This window comes from Xiphophorus hellerii, chromosome 24 (genome assembly GCF_003331165.1).
Source record: "Xiphophorus hellerii strain 12219 chromosome 24, Xiphophorus_hellerii-4.1, whole genome shotgun sequence".
NCBI lineage: Eukaryota > Metazoa > Chordata > Actinopteri > Cyprinodontiformes > Poeciliidae > Xiphophorus > Xiphophorus hellerii.
In genome coordinates, this window is record NC_045695.1 from 16838449 (window position 1) to 16859867 (window position 21419).

The 21419-nt window shown below is 50.8% G+C and overlaps 6 protein-coding genes across 10 annotated transcripts; 4 read left to right on the forward strand and 2 right to left on the reverse strand.

Annotated features, from left to right (window-relative positions):
- Nucleotides 1-196: 196 nt before the first annotated feature.
- Nucleotides 197-4467, forward strand: cavin2b (caveolae associated protein 2b). The gene is made up of 6 exons (XM_032556301.1): nucleotides 197-702; nucleotides 1051-1191; nucleotides 1320-1421; nucleotides 2025-2285; nucleotides 2360-2512; nucleotides 2598-4467. Exons 1-6 carry the CDS (start codon nucleotides 475-477, stop codon nucleotides 2988-2990), a joined length of 1278 nt encoding a protein of 425 aa, XP_032412192.1. The 5' UTR covers nucleotides 197-474; the 3' UTR covers nucleotides 2991-4467.
- A 115-nt stretch (nucleotides 4468-4582) lies between these two features.
- ebpl (EBP like) lies at nucleotides 4583-7447 on the forward strand. Its single transcript, XM_032556333.1, has 4 exons — nucleotides 4583-5109; nucleotides 6131-6200; nucleotides 6523-6661; nucleotides 7045-7447. Exons 1-4 carry the CDS (start codon nucleotides 4933-4935, stop codon nucleotides 7295-7297), a joined length of 639 nt encoding a protein of 212 aa, XP_032412224.1. The 5' UTR covers nucleotides 4583-4932; the 3' UTR covers nucleotides 7298-7447.
- On the reverse strand, nucleotides 7394-9489 carry arl11 (ADP-ribosylation factor-like 11). Its single transcript, XM_032556344.1, has 5 exons — nucleotides 9371-9489; nucleotides 8151-8216; nucleotides 7967-8082; nucleotides 7720-7897; nucleotides 7394-7603 (listed from the first exon to the last, which is right to left on the reverse strand). The coding sequence occupies exons 1-5, from the start codon at nucleotides 9398-9400 to the stop codon at nucleotides 7475-7477; spliced, it is 519 nt and encodes a 172-aa protein (XP_032412235.1). The 5' UTR covers nucleotides 9401-9489; the 3' UTR covers nucleotides 7394-7474.
- A 1174-nt stretch (nucleotides 9490-10663) lies between these two features.
- Nucleotides 10664-12819, forward strand: eef1b2 (eukaryotic translation elongation factor 1 beta 2). The gene is given in 8 exon segments (XM_032556324.1): nucleotides 10664-10734; nucleotides 10736-10909; nucleotides 11502-11624; nucleotides 11700-11832; nucleotides 11910-11976; nucleotides 12197-12322; nucleotides 12553-12620; nucleotides 12697-12819. Coding segments are annotated over 8 exon segments (834 nt in total). The 5' UTR covers nucleotides 10664-10678; the 3' UTR covers nucleotides 12784-12819.
- A 225-nt stretch (nucleotides 12820-13044) lies between these two features.
- zdbf2 (zinc finger, DBF-type containing 2) lies at nucleotides 13045-17585 on the forward strand. Of its 5 annotated transcripts, none has more exons than XM_032556233.1 (10): nucleotides 13045-13151; nucleotides 13779-13869; nucleotides 13936-13992; nucleotides 14059-14173; nucleotides 14253-14410; nucleotides 14488-15109; nucleotides 15432-15557; nucleotides 15619-15956; nucleotides 16193-16346; nucleotides 16418-17585. In XM_032556233.1, exons 3-10 carry the CDS (start codon nucleotides 13949-13951, stop codon nucleotides 17198-17200), a joined length of 2340 nt encoding a protein of 779 aa, XP_032412124.1. In that variant the 5' UTR covers nucleotides 13045-13151; nucleotides 13779-13869; nucleotides 13936-13948; the 3' UTR covers nucleotides 17201-17585. The 5 variants fall into 5 exon arrangements, with proteins under 5 accessions (XP_032412124.1, XP_032412125.1, XP_032412120.1 ...); XM_032556234.1 differs by having other exon boundaries at nucleotides 14077-14173; XM_032556229.1 differs by having other exon boundaries at nucleotides 13779-13992.
- On the reverse strand, nucleotides 17350-21190 carry dytn (dystrotelin). The gene is made up of 14 exons (XM_032556264.1): nucleotides 20892-21190; nucleotides 20655-20729; nucleotides 19958-20183; nucleotides 19798-19883; nucleotides 19636-19715; nucleotides 19504-19575; nucleotides 19276-19439; nucleotides 19080-19191; nucleotides 18866-18999; nucleotides 18650-18806; nucleotides 18539-18585; nucleotides 18326-18467; nucleotides 17823-18252; nucleotides 17350-17685 (listed from the first exon to the last, which is right to left on the reverse strand). Exons 1-14 carry the CDS (start codon nucleotides 20908-20910, stop codon nucleotides 17597-17599), a joined length of 1833 nt encoding a protein of 610 aa, XP_032412155.1. The 5' UTR covers nucleotides 20911-21190; the 3' UTR covers nucleotides 17350-17596.
- Between the last annotated feature and the right edge of the window lie 229 nt (nucleotides 21191-21419).

The window sequence follows — 21419 nt, forward strand, 5'->3', positions numbered from 1 at the left end:
GCAGTTTTCCTTCCAGATGACTTCATCTGAAAAACATGGGCGAGCGAGAGACACTGGCGCTCACTGGCTCTCTCTCCTGCCCCGTCTCCATGGTAACTGCCCCCTCCCCCCTGGGTGTGGTGGAGAGACTGAGCTCCAGGCTGAGGGCAGAAAGAGAGTTTAACCCTTTGAGGGGCAGCAGAGCTGAAACCTGTTGCTGTCAGAGGGTTCTGGTTCTGGGTTCTGGTCCAGTTGTCCGGTCCAGACGTCCCTGTGGGTGAAAGCTGTGTGAACAGATCTGGTGTCCTCAGTGTGTCTCGGGTCGGTCCCGGCGGCAGCAGGGAAGGGGTTAAAGGTGTGGACGTTTCCACAGAGGGAAGTTATCTGGAAAGTTTCCCTCCCAGCAGCCAATCAGAGCGCAGCGCTCTGACTGCAGGCGAACACAGTTTGGGTGTTTTCTCCACTGCAGGAGACTCTGCTTACACCTCCGTCGACATGGTGACCACCGAGTCCCACCAGGACCAGGACCTGATGGTCCCCGCCGACGCTCCGGACCTGAACCTGAACCTGGACTCACAGGGCGAGGAGCAGGCCTCTGGTTCTGCTGCCTTTGACCCGGAGAAGCTGGGTCAGGGTCCAGTCAACGCCATCACGGTTCTGACTCTGCTCGACAAGCTGGTCAACATGCTGGACGCCGTGCAGGACAACCAAAACAAGATGGAGGTGAGTGGACTGGTTCAGGGTCCAGAGTCCAGTTAGAGCAGCTGATTAAACCGGAACCAGACCTGAAGGTGAAGGAACATCTGGGTTAGACCCGGGTTGTGGTTCTGCTCCATGTTCTGACACACCCTCCGAGCGCTCAGCGTTCCTCCTCAGGAATGTGGACGCCACTTCCTGTTGGTGCGGAGCCGAGTTAAGACGTCACATCCCTCCCAGGTGTGATTACCGGTACCACCTCAGGAACGGACTGGACCTTCTGCAGAACCACAGCTGTCAGCGGGTCTCCGATGACTGAGAGGGTTTTGTCTGTACTCTGGGTTCTGGGGTGACCCGGTTCTGGGTGTGTTTCAGATGCACCAGGTCCAGATGGAGGGTGTGGTCAGAGGGATCCAGGCGGACATGACCCGGCTGTCCAAGAGTCACAGCCACACGTCCAACACCGTCAGCAAGCTGCTGGACAAGAGCCGCAAGCTGTCTGTGACCATGAAGGAGGTCAGTGAACGCACCGGCACACCTGGAGCACCTGGTGGACCGTCCTTAATGTCCCTCATGTCCTCCATGTTCCCCATGTCCACCGTGTCCACCGTGTCCTCCATGTCCTCCATGTCGTGTCTCTGCAGGTCCGGGAGAGGATGGAGCGTCAGGGCGCCCAGGTCAGGAAGCTGGAGGCGAACCACGCCCACCTGATCAGCAGGAACAACTTCAAGGTGCTCATCTTCCAGGTAGGTGTAAAGTCATCAGATGCATGCTGGGAAATGTGGTCCCATGGAGGGCTGCCTGGCTGTTCTTCAGCCACTAACCTTATTTGGATATGAGCTGCTGTGGGAGCCGACCTGGAAAATCTTCAGAGGGGGCTGTGGTTGTCATGGTAACAGAGTTGTTATGAGCTGAAACCACAACTTGCTGGTCCAGCTGTGTGTCGACGAGGCGGAAGGTCAACTCCTCTCCTGTCAGCAACACGCAACATTCCCAGAACATTAGAACATTCCAGCACGCAGCTCCAGTTATGACAGGTAGAAACTAATAATCTGACCAGAACATTCAGAAACACATAAAGGCAGCTACAAAGTCAGCCTTCTGTCACCTGACGCTGTTGTGTTTGATGTTTTAATGTTTTCCTAATAGAAAGCACTTCGGACTGCCATGTTGCTGAAATTGGCACCCAAAGTAAACCTGGTTGATTGATTGATTCCTACAATCCTTCCAAAACATTTCCAGAACCCAATCTGAACATTCCTCTGTCTCTGGGTCAATGTGTGTATTGTGGTTTCCTTGTGTCTCCCTGTTACTGTCCGGTTCTGATCCGGTGCCTTGCTCTGTTGCAGGAGGAAAACGAGATCCCGACCAATGTTTTCGTGAAGGAGCCTCCTCCGTTTCCTCGGGATGAGATCCTGGAGGAAGGCGAGCCGTCTGCTCCGGGTGTCAGCGACGGCAGGCAGGACGGGGGCTTCCAGACCATCGACCTGTCGTCTGACGAAGACGTTGGTCTGGAGGCCGACATGGACGAAGAGGAGCCGTGGCCTCAGGATGTGGACAGCATGGAGAAGTCCAGAGCAGACAAACTGAAACGGTCCAGCCTGAAGAAGGTAGGAACCACAGGGAGCAGACCTCCAGGTTTTTGATCAGTCAGACAGACGTCATTGTCTCTGTCTCTCTGCAGGTGGACAGCCTGAAGAAAGCCTTTTCCAGACAAAACATCGAGAAGAAGATGAACAAGATCGGGACAAAGATCGTTTCAGCAGAACAACGGGAGAAGATCAAGCAGAGGACCGCCAGCCTGAAGGTCTCCCCTCTGACCTTTGGCATCAAGAAGGTACAGAGACTCGCGCTGGTCACTGGATCATCAGACAGGCTTTGAAAGTCTCAGTTCAGACTAAAGATGTTCTTCTGTCCTTCAGTCTCGCAGCAGCTCAGACTCCCAGCCTCCGGAGGCCTCAGGCCAGACCAGGGAGTCCCTCACAGCCGAGGCCGACATCCAGCTGCCCTCACCAGGCGCCGCTGAGCTGGAGCTCCCCTTCACTGAGGTCCACGCCCAGCTGGCCCCTAATGACCAGCAGGGGGTGCTCCAAGACCAGGTGGAAGCGGTAGTGGAGGTCAGGGAGGAAGTGGAGAAGGAGCTGGAGATTATGGAGGAAGTGAGGGAGGAGGTGAAGAAGGGTTCACTGGTGGTGGAGGCTGACGTGTCGGTGGTCTCTGAGGGACTCAGTGAGGCGTACGCTCTGTCCTCCACCCTCCCTCAGGAGGACGGAGCAGAGGAGAAGGAGGAGGAGGAGGAGGAGGAGGAGTCCTAAGCAGAACATGAGGGTTAGATCAGACCAATCAGAGGGTCCAGACCTTTCTAAAGGAACTCCACTCAGTTCCACTCAGGAACTACCAAAAGGTATTCTGCTTTATTCCTCAAACTTTTCATGAAATGTCAACAATCACATTCTTCCAAAACTTTTCCAATCTTCTCCTCTGATAAACCTTGGGCCTCTCAGAGATCAAACCACCATCAGAGGGCAGAACCTGCGTCAGATTTATTTGATCATAGATGATCAGACCTGATAAGCCCTGATGTTCTCACAGGTTTGAAGTCTACATGATGAAAATCATCTTGAATTCTTCCTATGTGAAACCTGATGGTATGCATGTTGGGATCCAAGGTTCCCATCAGTGTCTGGACTTCAGCCATTCTTCTCATTTTATCATTTTATTTCATTTCCACCAGCAAACCATGAGAACTGTTGGGTCCAACCAGACCAAGAAGCTTGTGGATCATGAAACCAGGGGACCTTGAGGGCAGACTGGGCTCAGGAACCTCCAGGGTTTCCGTCCTCCCTAAGAGCAGACGCTGAATCTGCAGGTTCCTGTGAGAATCCATCCGGTGTGTTTGATTCAAACCCATTGGAATCAAATCAAAACCCTCCAGTGGTCCTTGTTTCATATTTTCCAGAGTTCCTCAAACGTCCCAACCTTTTTAAATGTGTCCTGATAACTGAACCCCGTCTCTCAGAGGTTCTTCTGATGATCTCCAGTCTGACCACGTCTCATTCATTGTTCTATGATGTTCCTAGAGGAACACCCTCTGGTCTCATTCATTGTTCTATGATGTTCCTAGAGGAACACCCTCTGCGGTTGATCCAAGTTTTTTTAACGTTTTGACATTCCAAGGAGTTTTCTCTGTATTCCTTGCATTTCTCTAGAAGTTTCCGCAACATTCTGTCACAGCTCCTAAAAATCTCTGCCAGACTTTCAGCAACGTTCCAGCGTCTCCCCAGTGCTCCCATAATGCTCTCTGCCTCACCATTGAGTCGTCTTCCCTCCTTCTCCTCATGTTCCACCAGTGTTTGTTGTCCAGATCCTGAGTACAGAAGTCCTGCTTCAGATTCATCATACTCCTGATTTTCCATTCACCAGTTTTCAGTGGTTCTGTTGATATTCTAGAGAAGGTCATAATGTCACATTATTGATAACCTTTGTGATTCCAACTGATTGATTGATCTAAATCATTTTTTATTTGTTCTGCCAAAGATTATTTCCTTCTACATCTCATCTCAGGTGTTGATGGAACATTTCTTGTCCTAAAGTTTCCAGACTGTCTGAATCGTGGTTTATGTCTTTAGTTTTGCTTCTGAGCTGCTTTGCCTCTCTGAAGGCCACCTGCTGACAGATTGTTGTAAATATTGTTACACTTTTTCTGTTCTCTGCTATAAAAGTTTTAACTCTGTAGGTCAGAGGACACTCTTTCCTCACCAGATAATAAACATCATGGTGCTTTTCACCTTATCAATGCTTGTATAAATTCTTTTTTCCCACAAAACTCTGTAGTCAATAAACTATCACACACACACACACACACACACACACACAAGTGTTTCCTGTCTCTGATGTTCTGGAACCAAAAGGGCTATAAAAATGATAAATGTTAGAATCAGAGGAACATCCGTGATCAACCAGAACCAGGTAGATCTGAGCGTCTATGTGGAGAAACTCTAGGTCTGGTTTTAGTCTGTGTTTGGTTCACGGCCCTCATGTGGGAGAGACAGGAAGTGGGGTGGTCTCCTCAGCAGCCAATGACAGAACAGGGTTGGTGATATCAAACAGAAGGACCAATCAGAGTGAGTGGGACGGTCCAGAGTTGGGTCCAGTCCCTGCACAGTAAGATTAGAAGGTCCAACTGAACTGAAGTATTTATGCAGCTTACAAGGTACTGAGTATTTCCTGTGAAGTACTCAGTGTGGTTCCGGTACCATGGACTCTGAGGTTCCCCCCACGCTCTCTCTCGTCTCTGTGTTGTCTCTGCTGGGCTGCAGCCTCCAGCTGCTGGTGGCTGCCCTCCTCACACACAGGTATGGTGGGCGGAGCTCCAAGACGGACTGGTGGATCCTGCTGTGGCTGTTCTATGATGTCATCGTCCACCTGACGCTGGTAGGAGTTTCTTCTCATTTAGCCACTTTCTGCTGTTAGCTCTGAGTGTCATCCTTCCTCCACCACTTCAGGAACTGACCTTTGAACTGTCTAAGTATTGTCCTCTACTTGGGATCAATGTTTACTATTCTTTGGGTTCTTCTTGTCTTCCTCCACTGACGTCACAGTACTGTACTTGTGTTGTTCGTTTTGTTTTATGGGTTTCTGGACTGCTTTTGAAGATTTCACTGTTTTCCAGATATTTAGGGTTCATTCACACCAACCCTGGTTTAGTTCACTTTAATCCAACTCCAGTCCATTTGCCTAGAAAGTCTGGTTTGTTTGGGGCGGTGTGAACGCGTAATCAAACTCTGGTCCTCCAAACTTCAGTATGAGTTCAGTTGAAAATGCCTATATGAACGCCAAGCAGACGGGAGACCACTCCAAAGCAGGAAGTAGACTACAGTGCAGGGTATTATGGGTAAATAAAAACAAATCAAATGAGTTAGCATAGCGCTAGCGGGAGAAAATCTTGTGGTTTTTAGCCAAAGGAAAAGGAAAAATCCTCCAACAGCTAAAATCTGACACAACTCCATTTTTGTTTAAATTTGGTGAGGAAGGAAGTTGCGCTCAGTGTCTTCTTCAGAAGTTTCTGTGTGGTTCTCTTTAGTGGTTTTTGGTGCAGCGCCCCCACAGGCCAGGAGGGGAACAGGTTTTTCAAAGTTTGGTTGGTTTGAGAAAGAGAACTGCAGCAACTAAAAATGTAACAAATGTTGTTGTTTTGGTCTCTAATCAAACAGAGGCTACCGAATGATCAGGTGTGAAAACACCCATTGATTGTTCTTTTGGTTTTTTTGTGCCACACTGTTCAGCTGGACAGAAACATCTGGACTGAACATCAAATATTAAAACAGCATCTCTAAATCGATTGTTGGGTAAAAGCTACTCTATCTTGTCCTGAAGGATTAGACAGTCGTCTCTTCATCAGTGTTGGGTTAGTGCAGCTGCCTTTGTCCAGGCTGACTGTCCCTTTTGTCCTCAGGAGGGTCCGTTTGTTTACATGTCTCTGGTTGGGACAGTGGAGACATCTGAAGGTCCTCTGGCTGAACTCTGTGAGTTTTGTTACTGTCTTGTACTGCTTTGTATTTCTGTGTCATATTGTTACTCACACATAGCAGCAAATGGCATCTTTAGTGTTTCTAAGCTTCACCCATCAACCAATCAGAGAGCTGCCTCTGACCTGAATCCAGACAAACACTGAAGGCCCTTCATCACCTTCTGTCTTACTCTACAGTACCAATGCTCTTTCTGGAGACTGAAGAGTATTATTTTACATCTAAATCAGTTTTTCAGTCCTTCAACATACCTGAAGGTTTTTTCATGGTTTAACATTGTGTCAGCTCTGCTCTGGATAAATACCTGTCTCACCTGTAGGGAAGGAGTACGGTAAAGCAGACAGTCGCTGGTTGGTTTCTGATCCAAACATCGTCTCCTTGGAGATTCTGACGGTGGTCCTGGACTCTCTGCTAGCTCTGCTGCTGATACATGCAGTGCTCAGTGACAAGTACTACAGGTAATAAAGTACAAAACGCACTACCCATACAACTCAGGTATTACATGTTACAAGGTATAGAATCAAAGTACTGCAGAGTATGCTAATGAAGTACCACAGGTACTACTACAGTACATCCAGTGCTGCTAAAACCTGTTAGACTGGTTTTTATTCTTTGGTTTTCAGATTAAATTGAGCCCTGAAACATTTTATTATCAGATTTTACCATGTTGACGTCTATTCTGTTTCTTTTTCATCCAGTTTTTATTCTTAATGCTTCATGTGGGTCAACCACATGATCTTAACTGGGCCGTTAAATCAGTCTGATTCTGACCAGACGGCCACATGATGACCTGTATCAGCTCGTAGTGATGGACATGTACTGACCCTGAAACGTGTTTCAGACACTTCCTGCAGATCACACTGAGCGTGTGCGAGCTGTACGGCGGCTGGATGACCTTCTGTCCTGATTGGCTGCTGGGCAGTCCTCACCTGGACACGTCCAACCCGCTCTACCTGTGGGTCTACCTGGTCTTCTTTAATGGACTGTGGGTCCTGGTCCCGGTTCTGCTCCTGGTCCAGTCCTGGTTGTGTCTCCAGAGTCTTCATGCAGTGAAAGAAGACAGAAGGACGGCCCAGAAGAAGAAGAAGCTGTAGACGATGATCTACAGCCTTTCACTGTTTGAGCTCATCATTTTCTCAGACTGGTGACAGAAATGATTTTGTAGCAGGAAGGAACAAATCACAGCTGGATCATCACTAAAACTTTTATTAATCTGTATAAATAAAATCCTGAGGTTAAACGAGTTTCGGTCTGTAGATGTGGATTTCCTCTCAGCTCCTCTTGATCAGTTTGTTGACCGTCAGGAAGGCCTGTTGCAGCCCCAGCCCCTGGGTGGCGCTGCAGGCCTGGATCTCCCACACTCTGTCTGTGAAACTGTTCAGGTTCAACTTGTTGGACACCTGAGGAGAAGATTAGACTCTTTATTTTCAGGGACCTAAACGACTGAATCCTGATTTATCCTCTTAGTTCTGTTGATGATCTGTTCTTCAGTGTGCGCCGTCTGAAGTGTCCCTACCTCCCGTATGGTCATGCTGTTGGGCAGATCCTTCTTGTTGGCCAGAACCATCAGAGGAACTCCCCGCAGCCTCTCGTCGCTCAGGATGCTCTTCAGAGCTTTCTGCGCCTCTGGCATGCGACCCGCGTCGGTGCTGTCCACCACGAACACCAACGCCTTGCACTCGTCCAGGTAGTACCTGCAGGACATCCGTTATTCCTTTGGCCGGTTGCCAGGGCGACACACCTACCGGGTGTCGTTTACTCACTGCCAGTTTTGTCTCATGCTCTTCTGTCCACCAATGTCCCACAACGTCAGAGACGACTGCTTGTTCAGCTCCAGCGTTCCCACGTTGAAGCCCACGGTCGGCGAGGTGTTGACCGTCTGAGAAGGTAAACGGCTTCATGAGAACACCTGAGGGCTGCTGACCCTCACAGTGTTCTGACACTCACCTGTCCGGTCAGGATCTGGGCCAACAGGGTGGACTTCCCCGCAGAGTCCAGACCCATGATCAACACCTGGACAGAGGAGGACAGGCTTCAGGTTAACACTCAGTTGGTTCTGGTGCTGAAGAAATCCAGATGGCTAAAGTCTTCTAGTCTGGATCCCAGAGGAGATTTAGACCAGAACCAGAACCAGAACCAGAGGAGTTCCACCTTCAGGATCATGAGATGGTTTATCAATTGGAAAGAAAAGGAGAAGAAGAACTGTTCCTCTGTGAACTATCAGAGCTGGATAATTAATCAATAACAATAAATATCACAATAGACATCAGATCCAGAACTGCACAGCATTCTGGGTGATGTAGGCAGAGGAAAGGCTGTAGCTACTCAACCTTTCGCCTTAGTTAAGATATACTGGTGGCATCAAGAACAAAACAAAGTCTCAGACGTTGGCTGTATTAAAGGAAAGAAATGTTTTTAGTCGATTCTCTGCAATGAATGAAAGAACTGAATTGAAAAACTTTTTGTGTTTTCAGCCACGTCTGGTTCTGAGTAGAGAGTCACTGGATGTTTGTGATCTACTAAGATCTTAAAACAAAACATGACTAATAATAGAAAACACTACGTACAATGCTGCAGTTAAGAAGATATAAATTAGTCATTAGAAACCCGCCCTTTAAAAATAATAATAAGTGTTTTTCTGCTTCGGTTCATTTGTGATCAATGGACCGCGCAAAATTACTTCAAGGGCCACAAATGGTCCCTGAACCGCACTTTGGTTCCTTTAATGGTAAATTAAATGTGGACCATCAAACTCCCTGAAAACCTGAGATGTTCAGAACCTGTTGGTTCCTTTAAATCAGGACTGGAAACATTTCTGGGTTCCAGCAGCTCTGGATCAGAACCGGATGAGGAAACGTTCAAAACGTTTGATTCTTTCAGGCCTTGTTTTCTTCTTCTGGTCTTCTCTTTGACATCCTGTAAGGGACGAACGTCCATCAGTCTGGTCCTCCTGATGGAGCGGGCCCAGAGGTTCTGGACAGGCGGTAAGTGGTCGTGTCCCTGAGCTTTGAGGTTTTCCTAACTCCTGACCAGCAGAGGTGAGCTTAATGGAACCACCTGGTTTATTAAATCAGCTCCATTTAATGAAGCTGGTTCTGGTTCTGGCCCAGATGAAGGTTAGAACCGGATCCAACAGTCAGCAAAACAGAGGAAAATAAGGGACTCACCTGAGGGCAGGTGGATCTGCCCTGACCCATCACTCTGCAGCTCTGGAATCAGTCTGACTGGATCTCTGGTGGCCTTCAGGTGCAGCCGACCTTCTCTGAATGACAGCCAATAGCAGCCCTCGCTGCTGCCCATGTGACCAATAGGCAGATCTGACTGCATTCCTGTTCTGACACACCTGGCCTGCTGAGGAGTCAGCAACAGGTGAGAGCGGCTGAGCAGGAAGTCGTGTCGCCATGTTGATGATAAATATGGAAATCAGGCTGTCAAAGAAAACCTGTTTTCTGCTGCGTCTGTAATAATCATTCCATGAATCATTGAAGAGAAAACAGTGAACCGTCGTCATATCGCGGTTCACCTTTCACGGTCTCACTGCTTCACAGATTTGCATCGTGTTCTGCATTCTGATTGGCTAAACAGTCTCTCCACTTCTTCTCTACCTGTGTGTCAACAACGTTGCGGTTTAATATGTACACGTACGTAAAACAGCTTGCCATATTTAACATAATCGATGGTGGCATGTCGGTTTATAAGAATCTTTTTGCCCAGAAGAAAAAAGAGCGACAACAACCGATAACTATGTTCTTCTGTCGATAAAACATACCTGCACCGCGGGCTTTAGAAGAAAAAACCGCTACAGAGAGAAGTCAGGCTGCAGCGGCTCAGTCAGAAGAGCAGTGAAATAGACGAGAGTCAATATTTGTCCTACTGTACTTTGTTTTGTTTTTTTTCATAATCATTTTTTATTTCCTCCCGTTCTAATCCAATGACTCAGGTCGCGGTGGGGCGGTGCTGATCTCCACAATTGGGGCACGGGAATCCGCCTTCAGTTCGTATTGATGATTAAAATTATTATTTTACAGTACAGTAGTTATTTGTAAAAAAAAAAAAAAAGTTTATACAGTACTTTTTATTTGTTAAACAAATGTTTGGGCCTGTAAAAATGTTTTCTTCTTTGGTTTCAATGTATTATGGAGTATTTTATTGTATAATAATTGTAAAAAAAAAAGAAAAAAGTTATTACTTAGCGGATTTCGCCTATCACGGTTCTTTTTGGAACGTAACCGCAGCGAAAAACGAGGGTTCACTGTACCTCATAGCATTTGCTTCAGTCTTAGGCAGTTCTTCCTTCCACTTAATTTCCCACTGAGTTGGATACTGAGACTGGCCTCCAGGTGTTGCTGTCTGCATGTGGAGGGTTTAAATAATTTTAATGGGTTTTATGTGATATTATAAACTTATTTAGGAGTTTTATTCTCTCTGGAGCCACCAGAATAAATCTGTGACATGAATAAAACATATTGTAATTTATGGAAGACCCTGCTGGACCCCTGAAGGAGGAGGAGCAGAATCCACTGAGGAGGAGTCAGGTCCGGCTATAAATCCTCCTCCCTCCTCTTCCTCCTTCCTTCTTCCTCCGGCTGCTCCTTCCTTCTTCTTCTCTGGTTCTTCAGCTCCATCATGGGCTTCGGTGACCTGAAATCAGCCTCCGGACTCAAAGTCCTCAACGACTTCCTGTCGGACCGGAGCTACATCGAAGGGTGAGTCCAGCAGAACCCGGCAGAACCTCCCGGTAGAATCTCCTGCAGGGTTCAGCGAGGCTGCCGCCATGTTGGCTCAGCTCGTGGCTAACAGTTAGCTTCAGTTCCGGCGGTAAATTAAGCTGCATTAAAGCTCCATGGAGCCGGAAGTGTTCATGGTTTTATATAAACGTATGAAAGCTGATGGCAGATTAATGGACTTCATAGTTTCGAACAAAATATTCGGTTTATTTGGGTTTAATGTGGCGCACTGTGCGGTCACATGGTGCTAACAGCCTCTCTGCGGCTGCGCAGTGGCTGCTGTAGGTTCTGGACGCTCATCCTGGACCTAAAGTCGGTTCTAAACTCAGAACCAGAGACAATAGAAACAAGCTTAGGAGTTGTAATATGACTGAGACTACAAATCGGGTCTAAGTCTAGCATCTGGTTCTGGTCTGTTCTGTTCTGGTTCTGGTCCATTAATCCTCTCCAGTCCAGGTTAACCAAGCCTAAGTGGTCCAGTGGTCCAGGTCTGGACCCCAATAAAACTGGGAAATGCAACTTTAGAGATCAGCTGACTCATCTGTAACCATGGTAACCCTGTCCCCCACAGGTTTGTCCCCTCTCAGGCTGACGTGGCGGTCTTTGAGGTCCTCTCGGCCCCGCCCCCAGCAGACCTGTGCCACGCCCTGCGGTGGTACAACCACATCAAGTCGTACCAGAGCCAGAAGAACAGGTGAGCCCGCCCCCATCGTCGTCGTCATCCTCGGGTCAGAGTGCACAGGTGTGACCAACGCTTCGTGGCTGTCAGCCTCCCAGGTGTGAAGAGACCTCTGGGGCAGTATGGCCCTGTGGGAGTGGCCGACGCCACCTCAGGCTCCGCCCCCGCCGCCTCCAAAGACGACGACGATGACGACATCGACCTGTTTGGTTCTGACGAGGAGGTGAGGATGCTGTGATGTCACGGTGAGGTCACAGGTGAGCTCAGGTTTGGAGTTCAACTCTGATCTTTGCCTTTCAGGAAGACACTGAGGCGACCAAGCTGAAGGAGCAGCGCCTGGCCGAGTACGCCGCCAAGAAAGCAAAAAGTACGTCACTCAACCAATCACAGGACACCTCACTGATCACATGACTGGTGAGGCGTCATCACCATCCACCCACGTGGCTCTGAATGATGAGTAACCAATTACCATCTTTCGGCTGACTGCCTGATGGAGAGCTGTTTACCTGACGAGTCTCCACCAATCAGAGAGCAGCATGGTGGGGTTTCCTTGGCAACTGATTTTTATGTCTGTCTCCTTCAACTAGAGCCCGCTCTCATCGCTAAATCGTCGCTCCTATTGGACGTGAAGCCATGGGACGATGAGACGGACATGGCCAAGCTGGAGGAGTGTGTCCGCAGCATCGAGATGGACGGGCTGGTCTGGGGACAATGTAAGAGGACACACACAGTACTGGGACCAGTACCTCCAACCCAGTACCACACAGTACCCAGACTAGGTGTAGCTACTCTGCACAGCTGATGATCCATCTCACCATCTTTCGGCTGAAGACTGATGGACACTCTTTGATCTGACCACTGCAGAAACTGTTCACATTGATCCATTAAACGTTAAACTGTTTTATTGACGGGTAATAACCAACCCATGGTGTGATCTGTGCAGCCAAGCTGGTCCCAGTGGGCTACGGCATCAAGAAGCTCCAGATCAGCTGCGTGGTGGAAGACGACAAGGTGAGATGCTTGCAGCTCGTCGCCTGGTTGGTTCTGAGTGTCTTCCTGAGGTCTGACCGAGTCTTTCCTGCTGCAGGTGGGCACAGACATCCTGGAGGAGAAGATCACAGCCTTCGAGGACTTTGTCCAGTCCATGGATGTAGCAGCTTTCAATAAGATCTGAGTTAATCATGTTTAATAAAAAGCACTTGGCATAAAACAGCTGTTGAGTCTTTAATCTCAGGGGAAATATTTACTCCAGCTTTAAAATTGAAACAATGATGGTTGAAACACTTACATTTATAAATATTACATTTCTCCAGTTTAATATGAATGATGAAGTGACTTTATCACCTTAAGTTCTGGTGTATTTCGTGCTTAACTCTTGAGGCTGCAGTTCCTCTATCTGGCCGCTAGTGGCGATGCAGTTTAAGGAGCTCTGCTCCACATGGAGCAGAAGAAGACTGGACCGGAAACTAAACAGCAGTGGAGCACCGCTCGGCGGAAGAAGATAAATAATCCGTAAAAACAGCAACCATCGACCTGCTGCAGGTAAAAGAACCCGACAGTCAGTGATTCTAGGCGGCAGTGACGGGACCGGACCGCCGCTGACGGGTTCCGTGCTGCCGTTAAGCTCAGGAGTTAATCGGCTAACAACATAGCTAACCGGAAGCTGACCGCTGTGACACGTCAGCATCTTTGTTGTCACGGTTCAAAACGACCCGGGTTAGTCCCTAGTTGGACCCAGAATACGGAACCGAGACTTTAATTGACTAGACATGGGTTACTATTTCAGCAAGAAGTGCAAGCTGATTGGTTCGAAATACATAGAGCTAAACTATGATTGGTTTGAAGGAAATCATCTGGCGTATAATTGGTCAGCAGCGAGGAGAGCGGTGCTTTGATTGGATTAGAGTTAGACAGGTAACTGAAAACTCAGTAGCGGCAGGTGTTAATCCAGGCTGAATAATCCATGTTACCATAGTGATATGTATCGGTACCGGGTCCAGTGTAAAGAACCTCCTGAGCTCTTTTAGGAGGTAACTGTTCTGCTGCAGATCAGGGTCCACCAGAACAGTTCGGATGGGTTTGACGTCACGCCGGGTTTAAACACGGTTCTAAGAAGGTGCAGAGGCAGCATCACCATAGCAACCAGTGTGGCGTCTGCTTCCCCTTCAGGCTCATGGACTCTGGAGCTCCCGCCTCGTTGCTGTTAGTTACAGCATGGAGCGCTCTGATTGGACAGACCCTTTGACTGCGCCACCTCCAGGTGAGTGGATGTGTGGATGTGTGTGTTCACCATGTGCAGGTGTGTTATTAGGCGTGTGTGTTCCAGGTGTGCCATCAGGATGTCTGATGAAGGTAACCAGAAGGAGGCAGAGCCTCCCAGCAGGTGAGCTTACCTGTTAGCTCTTCTGGTAACCAATCAGAGACAGTTATCAGTAAAGGTGAGCTGTAGGTGTTGTCTGTCTGGCAGGATGTGGGTGGAGCCAGAGCCCGGTCCATCCAGGTGTGAGCCCAGCAGGCAGGGTTACTGTGGTTACTGCAGAGTCCTCTACACCAGCCTGGACCAGGTACAGGAACACCTGAGTTTAGACCGAGTCCGGCCTCACTCCGGCTCCTGATGACATCATCACCATGTGTCCCACACAGCACCTGTCCAGCCTCAGACACCTGGATTCTGTCCGGGCGTCCGCCAGAGGCTCCGCCCCTGTGTCCATCGCCAGGGGCAACCAGAGCAGGCTGACGCTGCTGGAGCGCTTCCTGCGGGACGTCCAGGAGCACCACCCGCATCGCTATGGCGACACCAGGTAAGCAAAACAAACAGCTCCACTAACTCAACAGCACAGCTGTTGCTATGGGTAACCTGTCCGTCTGGGTCCGCCAGGCCATCCCACGCCGACCTGCCGTCTGTCTCCGCCCCCCCGCTGCCGAAGGCGGAGCTTGATGAACTCTGTTCCTCCGACGGAGACGGCCAGTCACTAGGCACTCGAGAACACCTGCCCAGCTCTGATGACGCGTCCTGTCAGCCAGCCAATCAGGAAACAGAACATAGCTTCCACAGCCAATCAGACAGCCAGCACAGGCAGGACGAAGGACAGGCGTCTCCTCCGCCCCGTTGCACAAACACCCCGCCCCCTCAGCCTCAGGCTACGCCCCCTCCGCACCAAACCACGCCCCCTCAGCCTCCGGCTCCGCCTCCTCAGCCTCAGGCTTCGCCCGCTGTCCACAGAAAAGCCCACAGGAAGACCAACCGGAGGAAACCCAGTGACTCTTCATCCTCCACTCAGGCCCCCCGGGGCCCGGCTCAGCTGGACCCGAACACCAGCCAGAAGCTCCAGGCTCCTGCAGAGGCAAAGATCCAAACTGCATCTGGACCAAGGGCCCGGTTCTGCTCAGACCTGAGGCCCCATAGGCCCTTTGTGAGTTGGCAGAGGGAGAGGAGGGCGGTCCAGAAGGCGGAGGCGTTCTCCGCCCACAGCGACCCGGTGGAGCAGACCATTGAAGAGGTTGGTGGTTCACCCAGGGTTTTTCACAGTGGGGGCCTCCAGGGGGCGCTAGAGAGGTGGAGGGAAGGTGATGAAAACAATGGAATCTAATAAATGTAATTTAAAAAATATATAAATAGCTGAACATCAGATTAATAAAGTAATTTCCACCAAGATATGAGGCATTTATGCTAAATGAATAATAAATAGAAGTGAAAATATATTAATTAAAAGTTTGTTTCATGTTCTGGAGCATTGTTTGTGGGTGTGCAGAGCTGGGGTTAACCGGCCAATCAGACGCAGAGCTGATGTCACCTGACCTGTCCCCTCTGAACCCTCCCAGGTGATCCAGATGTGCTGCTACAGCGTCACTTCACCTCACCACCAGCAGGAGGAGACAGAGAGCCTCCATCTCAGCCTTCCTGTCTCCATGGAAACGCAGAGTGAGGACTGGGACAAACCTGTACAGGTATGTATAGGGGTCTGGGGCTGGTTCTGTTTCTCCAGGTTCTGACTGTGATTCTGCTCAGCAGGTGGTTTTCCAGAGAGCTGACCCACCTGTCCAGGTGAGCCAGACAGAGGGGCGGGACCTGGGCCGCCTCATGGACGTCCAGGTGGACATGGAGGACCAGGTGTACTCCAGCCAGCTGGACTGCGCCCTGCTGGGCGGGGCGGTCCAGCAGGACCAGGGCTTCTGGGACGTCCCCATAGAGGACGTCCTGCCGGTCCCACAGCATATCCCAGAATCCTTCAGGGGGAAGACCTGGACCCAGATCGAGCAGGAGGACGAGGCCCGCGTGGAGAGGCTGGTCCAGCAGTTCAGACGGGGCAGATTCATCTGCTACTTCGACACAGAGTCGCTGGCCAGGTAACAACACCTGTTCACCTGTTAACTCACCTGATGAAAGGTGAACATCTTTACATTCGTTCCTAATTGTTAGCTTTTCAGCTCACCTGTTCTCAGGTAAACAGGTGTGTGTGGTCATCTACTGGTCTAAACATTTAATCTGGAGCAGTTCATTAGTCTGAGATGAGGTAGTCATCTCAGATGATTCGGTAATCTCAGGTGATCTCAGGTAATCTCAGGTGATCTGTTTCCCTCAGGTTTGGCAGGAGGAGAAGGAAGAAGGCCCTTCAGGCCCAGGAGGCGGAGCCAGACACAGGTGTTCTACCCTTGGTGGACCAGGATGATGATGACTCTGCTTGTGTCAGGATGAGGAAGAGGAGGCGGAGCTTCAGAGTGGCGTCCAGGTGTCAGGTGAGCAGGACGGGGTTGTGTCTGATTTTCTCTCCTGGAAACAAACGCCTCACCTGGTTTTGTCCTTTCAGGTGGTCAAAGTGAGTCACGGCACTCAGACGCTACGATTGGTTATCCCCACTGTCCATCAGTTGTCCTCAGAGGCTCCGCCCACCAGCCTCCCTGCAGCCAATGAGAGAACCCCTGAGTCGCAGGCGTGGCATTCGCTGCCTGCGTGTTACTCCAGCATCGTTACTCCTGTCCAGCCCCGCACCTCGCTGGTCTACCTGCTCTGCTCCCCGTCCTGCTCTGCTGGCGCCACACCTGGAGACTCCGCCCCCAAGCGCTGCAGAAGGAGGCGGCGCCCTGTTGACCTGCAGAGGCTAAAGGTCAAGTATAAAAGACTTCCTGTTAAGTTCTACGAGCCGGGGACCAATCAGATCCTCAGAAACCCTCCACAGACTTTACTGAGACCCAGAGGCCCCGCCCCCTCCGGCCAGCCGCCGCCGTGCGTCCGTCAGCTGTTCCGGAGTCTGAGTCCTGACCTCAACATGGACCGCCGGCCGGGGGAGGGGCCTAAAGGCGACGCGGCCCTGATGAGCGCGCTCAGTGCAGACTCTGGGACAGAGACGGTCAGGAGGACAGGAAGGGTTCCTCGGACTCCGCCCACCGAGAGAGTGAGGGGCGGCAGGCCACGCCCCCCACCCTCCCAACGAAGGACCAGGATTCAAGCCTTGCTCCCTCCGCCCAGGAGGGAGGGGCTACGACGAGCAGCACCCAGCAGGAAGCGCCTCAGCTCCACAGGCCACGCCCTCCCGGCTCCCCGCAGGGGGCGGAGCCAGAGGGGGCGCGGCTGCGAGAGGGGGGGCAGGTAGCAGGACGGACTGGAGCCACAAGGACACCGCTACACCTGGACAGGTGTAGACCTTCACCAGGTGTTCATCTGACACTACAGAAAAGTCCACTGTGCAATAAGAAGAAAGATCATTTCCTCTTCGCTGTAAAGAATGGCTGACAAAATAAATTATTTTCTTTATGGTCTGTTTTAATAATTTCATAAGCTAAATGTTTTTACAGAATGGAAACCAGTACAGCTACATGTTTGTTGCCATGGAGACATACTTATTGACATCATTGTTTACTGTTCAGCGTTCGGCAGCTCTGTGTCTCCGTACTCTCACCAGTTTAACGGGTGGCCATGTTTTTACCTTTTCTACCTGCGTGTTTAAATGTTGGTCCTGAATAAAACGTTTTCTAAGAGCCACGCCTGCTCAGTTTGTCCTCACAGCGTCCACCAGGCGGGACACCGCGTCCCCCACCTGCTCCGCTGCCGCCGCTAGCTCCGCCCTCACGCTCTCACCTGGAAGCAGACAAACAGCAGATAACACCTGGCAGGTGAGACAGGTGGTCCACCTGTGTCGGTCTGTCTCAGCTGTGGCTCACCTGTCTTCTTCTCTTGTCTCACCTGCATGATTTATCTGATCATCTGTGTCTCACCTGTGTTTCTGTCTCTCATCCCGTCCATCTCCGTCTTCAGTCTGTCCACAGTCTGCTGCAGCAAGACTTCAGGACTACAAGTCCCAGAATCCTCTGCATCTGACAGACAGGTGACATTTGTTTGTAGGCCCGCCTCCTCAGGGTCTCCCTGTTGTCCTATTGGCTGACGGTCTTTTAGTGATTCCTGTCGTCCTATTGGCTGACGGTCCTCTGGCGGTCCCTCCTCCTGTTCATCATGTGACAGACTGGATTTGTGTGGAATTGTGGGAGATGGCGTTTGAGGCTCATTCAGGCTCCATTCGTCCCCATCCTTCATCAGCTCCTCCTCTTCCTCGTCGTCGGTTGGAGGGTCAGAGGTCGGCGTGGATGTTCCTCCCTCAGTGTGATCCGTGTTGTTGGCGTGTTGTTGAGCCTCCATCTTTCTCAGAGCCTGACGCAGAAGAACCAAGCATAAACTACAGCTCCCATGATGCACCTGTCCCCCAGCTGCTAGTCACAGCTACCTGGTTGAGCATGTCTTGCAGCCTTTCGTTGTGCTGCCTCATCGTTGCCATGGTGACCTCCATCTCAGAGCAGCGGTCCTCCAGGATGCCCTGGTCTGATTGGACGGTGAGGCGCCACGCCCCCAGCTGCTGCTCCAGCAACCTGTGGGACCAGTTCAAACCAGTTAGACCTTGGTACAGACCATACTGGGACGGTGCTGGTTCCAGCCTCACCACTTATCTCGCTGCAGGTTCCTGACTTCAGTCAGCAGCGCCGCCCCCTGCAGGATGGACACGTCATTACACCGCCTGACACTGTCTATGGCTCACCTGGAGCCGCCTCACCTGCTGGGGGGGCGGAGCCTCATCCGTCTGCAGAGACTTGGATGAGGACAGAGGAGGAGACGCCTGCACCGCGGCGTCCCGGGCCTCCTCTTCATCACAGGAGGAAGAGCGCGCCGAGGCAGCCGGTAGCGTCGCAGCATCAGAGGTGGGCGGAGCTCTGCAGGCAGAACGTTTCAACACCGGACCACACAGGTTCACCTTGCAGCGCTCTCTCACCTGTTCTGGGTCTCTGCTGGCTCCGCCCACGTCAGGACACTCGTCCTATCAGCTTCTCTGTGAGTGTGTCGCCGTGGCAACAGGGCATGACGAGCATTATGCACCAAGGAGGACAGAGACTCTCTCCAGGTGGGCTGATTACAGAAACAAAGGTGGATCACTTTAACTTTACCTGTCTGACCTCACCTGACTGACCTCACCTGTCTGACCTCACCTGAGTGCAGAACTCGACCACTGGGTGGTGTGTTTTGTGCTTCCTGGTCTGCCGGCCGTTCAGGAAGCAGTCCTGACACACCTGGACGTTCACACACTTCCTGCAGCGATACCTGAGCACGGACATGAAGCGGTTCTGGACTCAGTCTCACCTGAGCGACTCTCAGTCCTCACCTGGTCCAGCCGATCAGACTCACCTGAGCCCGGCGATGGGGAAGGCCTTACAGGTGTGGCAGCGGACGGCGTGGCTCACCTTCTGACTGGCCGACAGTCTGTAAAGAGTTGGTAACCATAGCAACAGTCGGGGCTCGCTCTTCAGCCACGAGAGGAGATGTGATTGGCTCACTGCTGGAGCCCCGCCCTGCAGACAGGTGAGGTCAGGTGAGGTCAGGATCACCTGCAGCAAAGCGTTTGTGTGTCCTCACCTGGTTAAAACAGGAAGTGACTGCTGCCTCCACGCTGCCAAACACTTCCTGCTCCTGGACCGCCGCAGGAACCTGAACACTCAGTGGTCAGAGAGCTGGAGCACTGAGGCATGATGGGAAATGTAGTCCTACCTTGCTGAGGTCCTGCAGCAGAGAGCTGAGTGCAGACCTGGTGACGGATCCAGAGCCGTCTCCTGACAGACGAACCAGACCTGCAGGACAGAGCCAGAACCATCCAGGTCCATTTGGTTCTGGATGGTTCTGGTTCATATCAGTTTTCTGGTAGATACTCACTCCTGTATTTGGCCAGCAAGCTGTCTGCAGACAGAGCGACCAGAACGGTCTGCAGAGACCGGGCCGACACCTGACCGGTCCCCTCTCTGAAACACAGCAGGTCCAGAATCAGCCCAGTTGTCTAGAAACCAGAACCGGACCTGTGGCTGATCAAACGGACCGGTCAAACAGCCTGAACAGCAGACTGCCCGTCTCCTCTGAGGCCGCCGCAGTCACTTCCTGGGACGCGCAATTAAACATCCTGTTGAGAACCGCCAACACGCTTTCCCTGTTCAACATGGCGTCACGTCTGGGGTTAGCCCCGCCCACCAGCTGGGAGGCTGCTGGGTTAGCCCCGCCCACCAGCTGGAAGGCTGCTGCGATGTGCTGAATGAAGACGGCGTCCACTGGAACAGAAAGACAGGTCACAAGGTCAACTGATTCATTAATATGAACTGATTCATTCACTGATTTATTAAATTGAACCGATTCCTTCAGTGATTCATTCACTTGAATCAGTTCATGTTGATATGAACTGATTCACTCAGTTCATTAAAGGTGAACTGAACATGTTTAATGAACTGTCACTGAATCATGATGAGATGAACTTATGGAACTTTAAAGACTGAATCATTTATGAACTGATTCATTGAACCTGTTCATTCCTGATGAACCAGTCACTTCAGAGTGAACTGACCCATATCAGCAAAGTGAACTAGTTCTGGTTACAATGAACAAGTTCATTCATGACCTGAACACATTCCTTTAAGCATAAATGAACGCAGTCAGTCAGTTTAGGAACTGGTTTAACTGAACTGGACTGCCGGTGAACTCTGACTGGTGCAGGTCTGAACTGGGAAGGAACCAGTGAGTCTTACTGTGGCAGAACCTCTGCAGAGATCGGACCTTCATGGCGGTTCTGTAGATGGACAGACGGGCCTCAGTCATGGGTTCTGTTCAGAGAACAACAAAAGAACTGTTCATATTGGAACTGACTGACTGGACCGATGACATCAGCAGGACCAGGTTCAGCTGGCAGACGAGGTTCAGGGTTCATGACCAGAACCAGAACCTGTCTGGACCTTCCTGGTTCTGAACAGCAAAACGGATCTCACCTGTGCGGCTCGGGTCCATGGAGATCCGGTGGATTCTTTAGATCATCCGCAGAGAATCAAACTCCAGGACTCACTCTGCAGAACCAGAACCGGCTGGGTCGGTTCTGATCCACTTGCCAGAACAGGAGTTCGATCCGTTTTCTTCTGGAGAGACGAAACAACAGAGGCTGATGAATTAGACCGAATTATTCTGACCTGAACCCAAGAAACCAGAACCAGAACTGGACCTGAACTGGACCAGAACTGGACCTGAACTGGACCAGAACTGGACCTGAACTGGACCAGAACTGGACCAGACCTGAACCAGAACTGGACCTGAACTGGACCAGAACTGGACCAGACCTGAACCAGAACTGGACCTGAACTGAACCAGAACTGGACCAGACCTGGACCAGAACTGGACCAGAACTGGACCTGAACTGGACCTGAACTGGATCAGAACTGGACCAGAACTGGACCAGAACTGGACTAGAACTGGAACAGACCTGAACCAGACCTGAACCAGAACTGGACCAGAACTGAACCAGA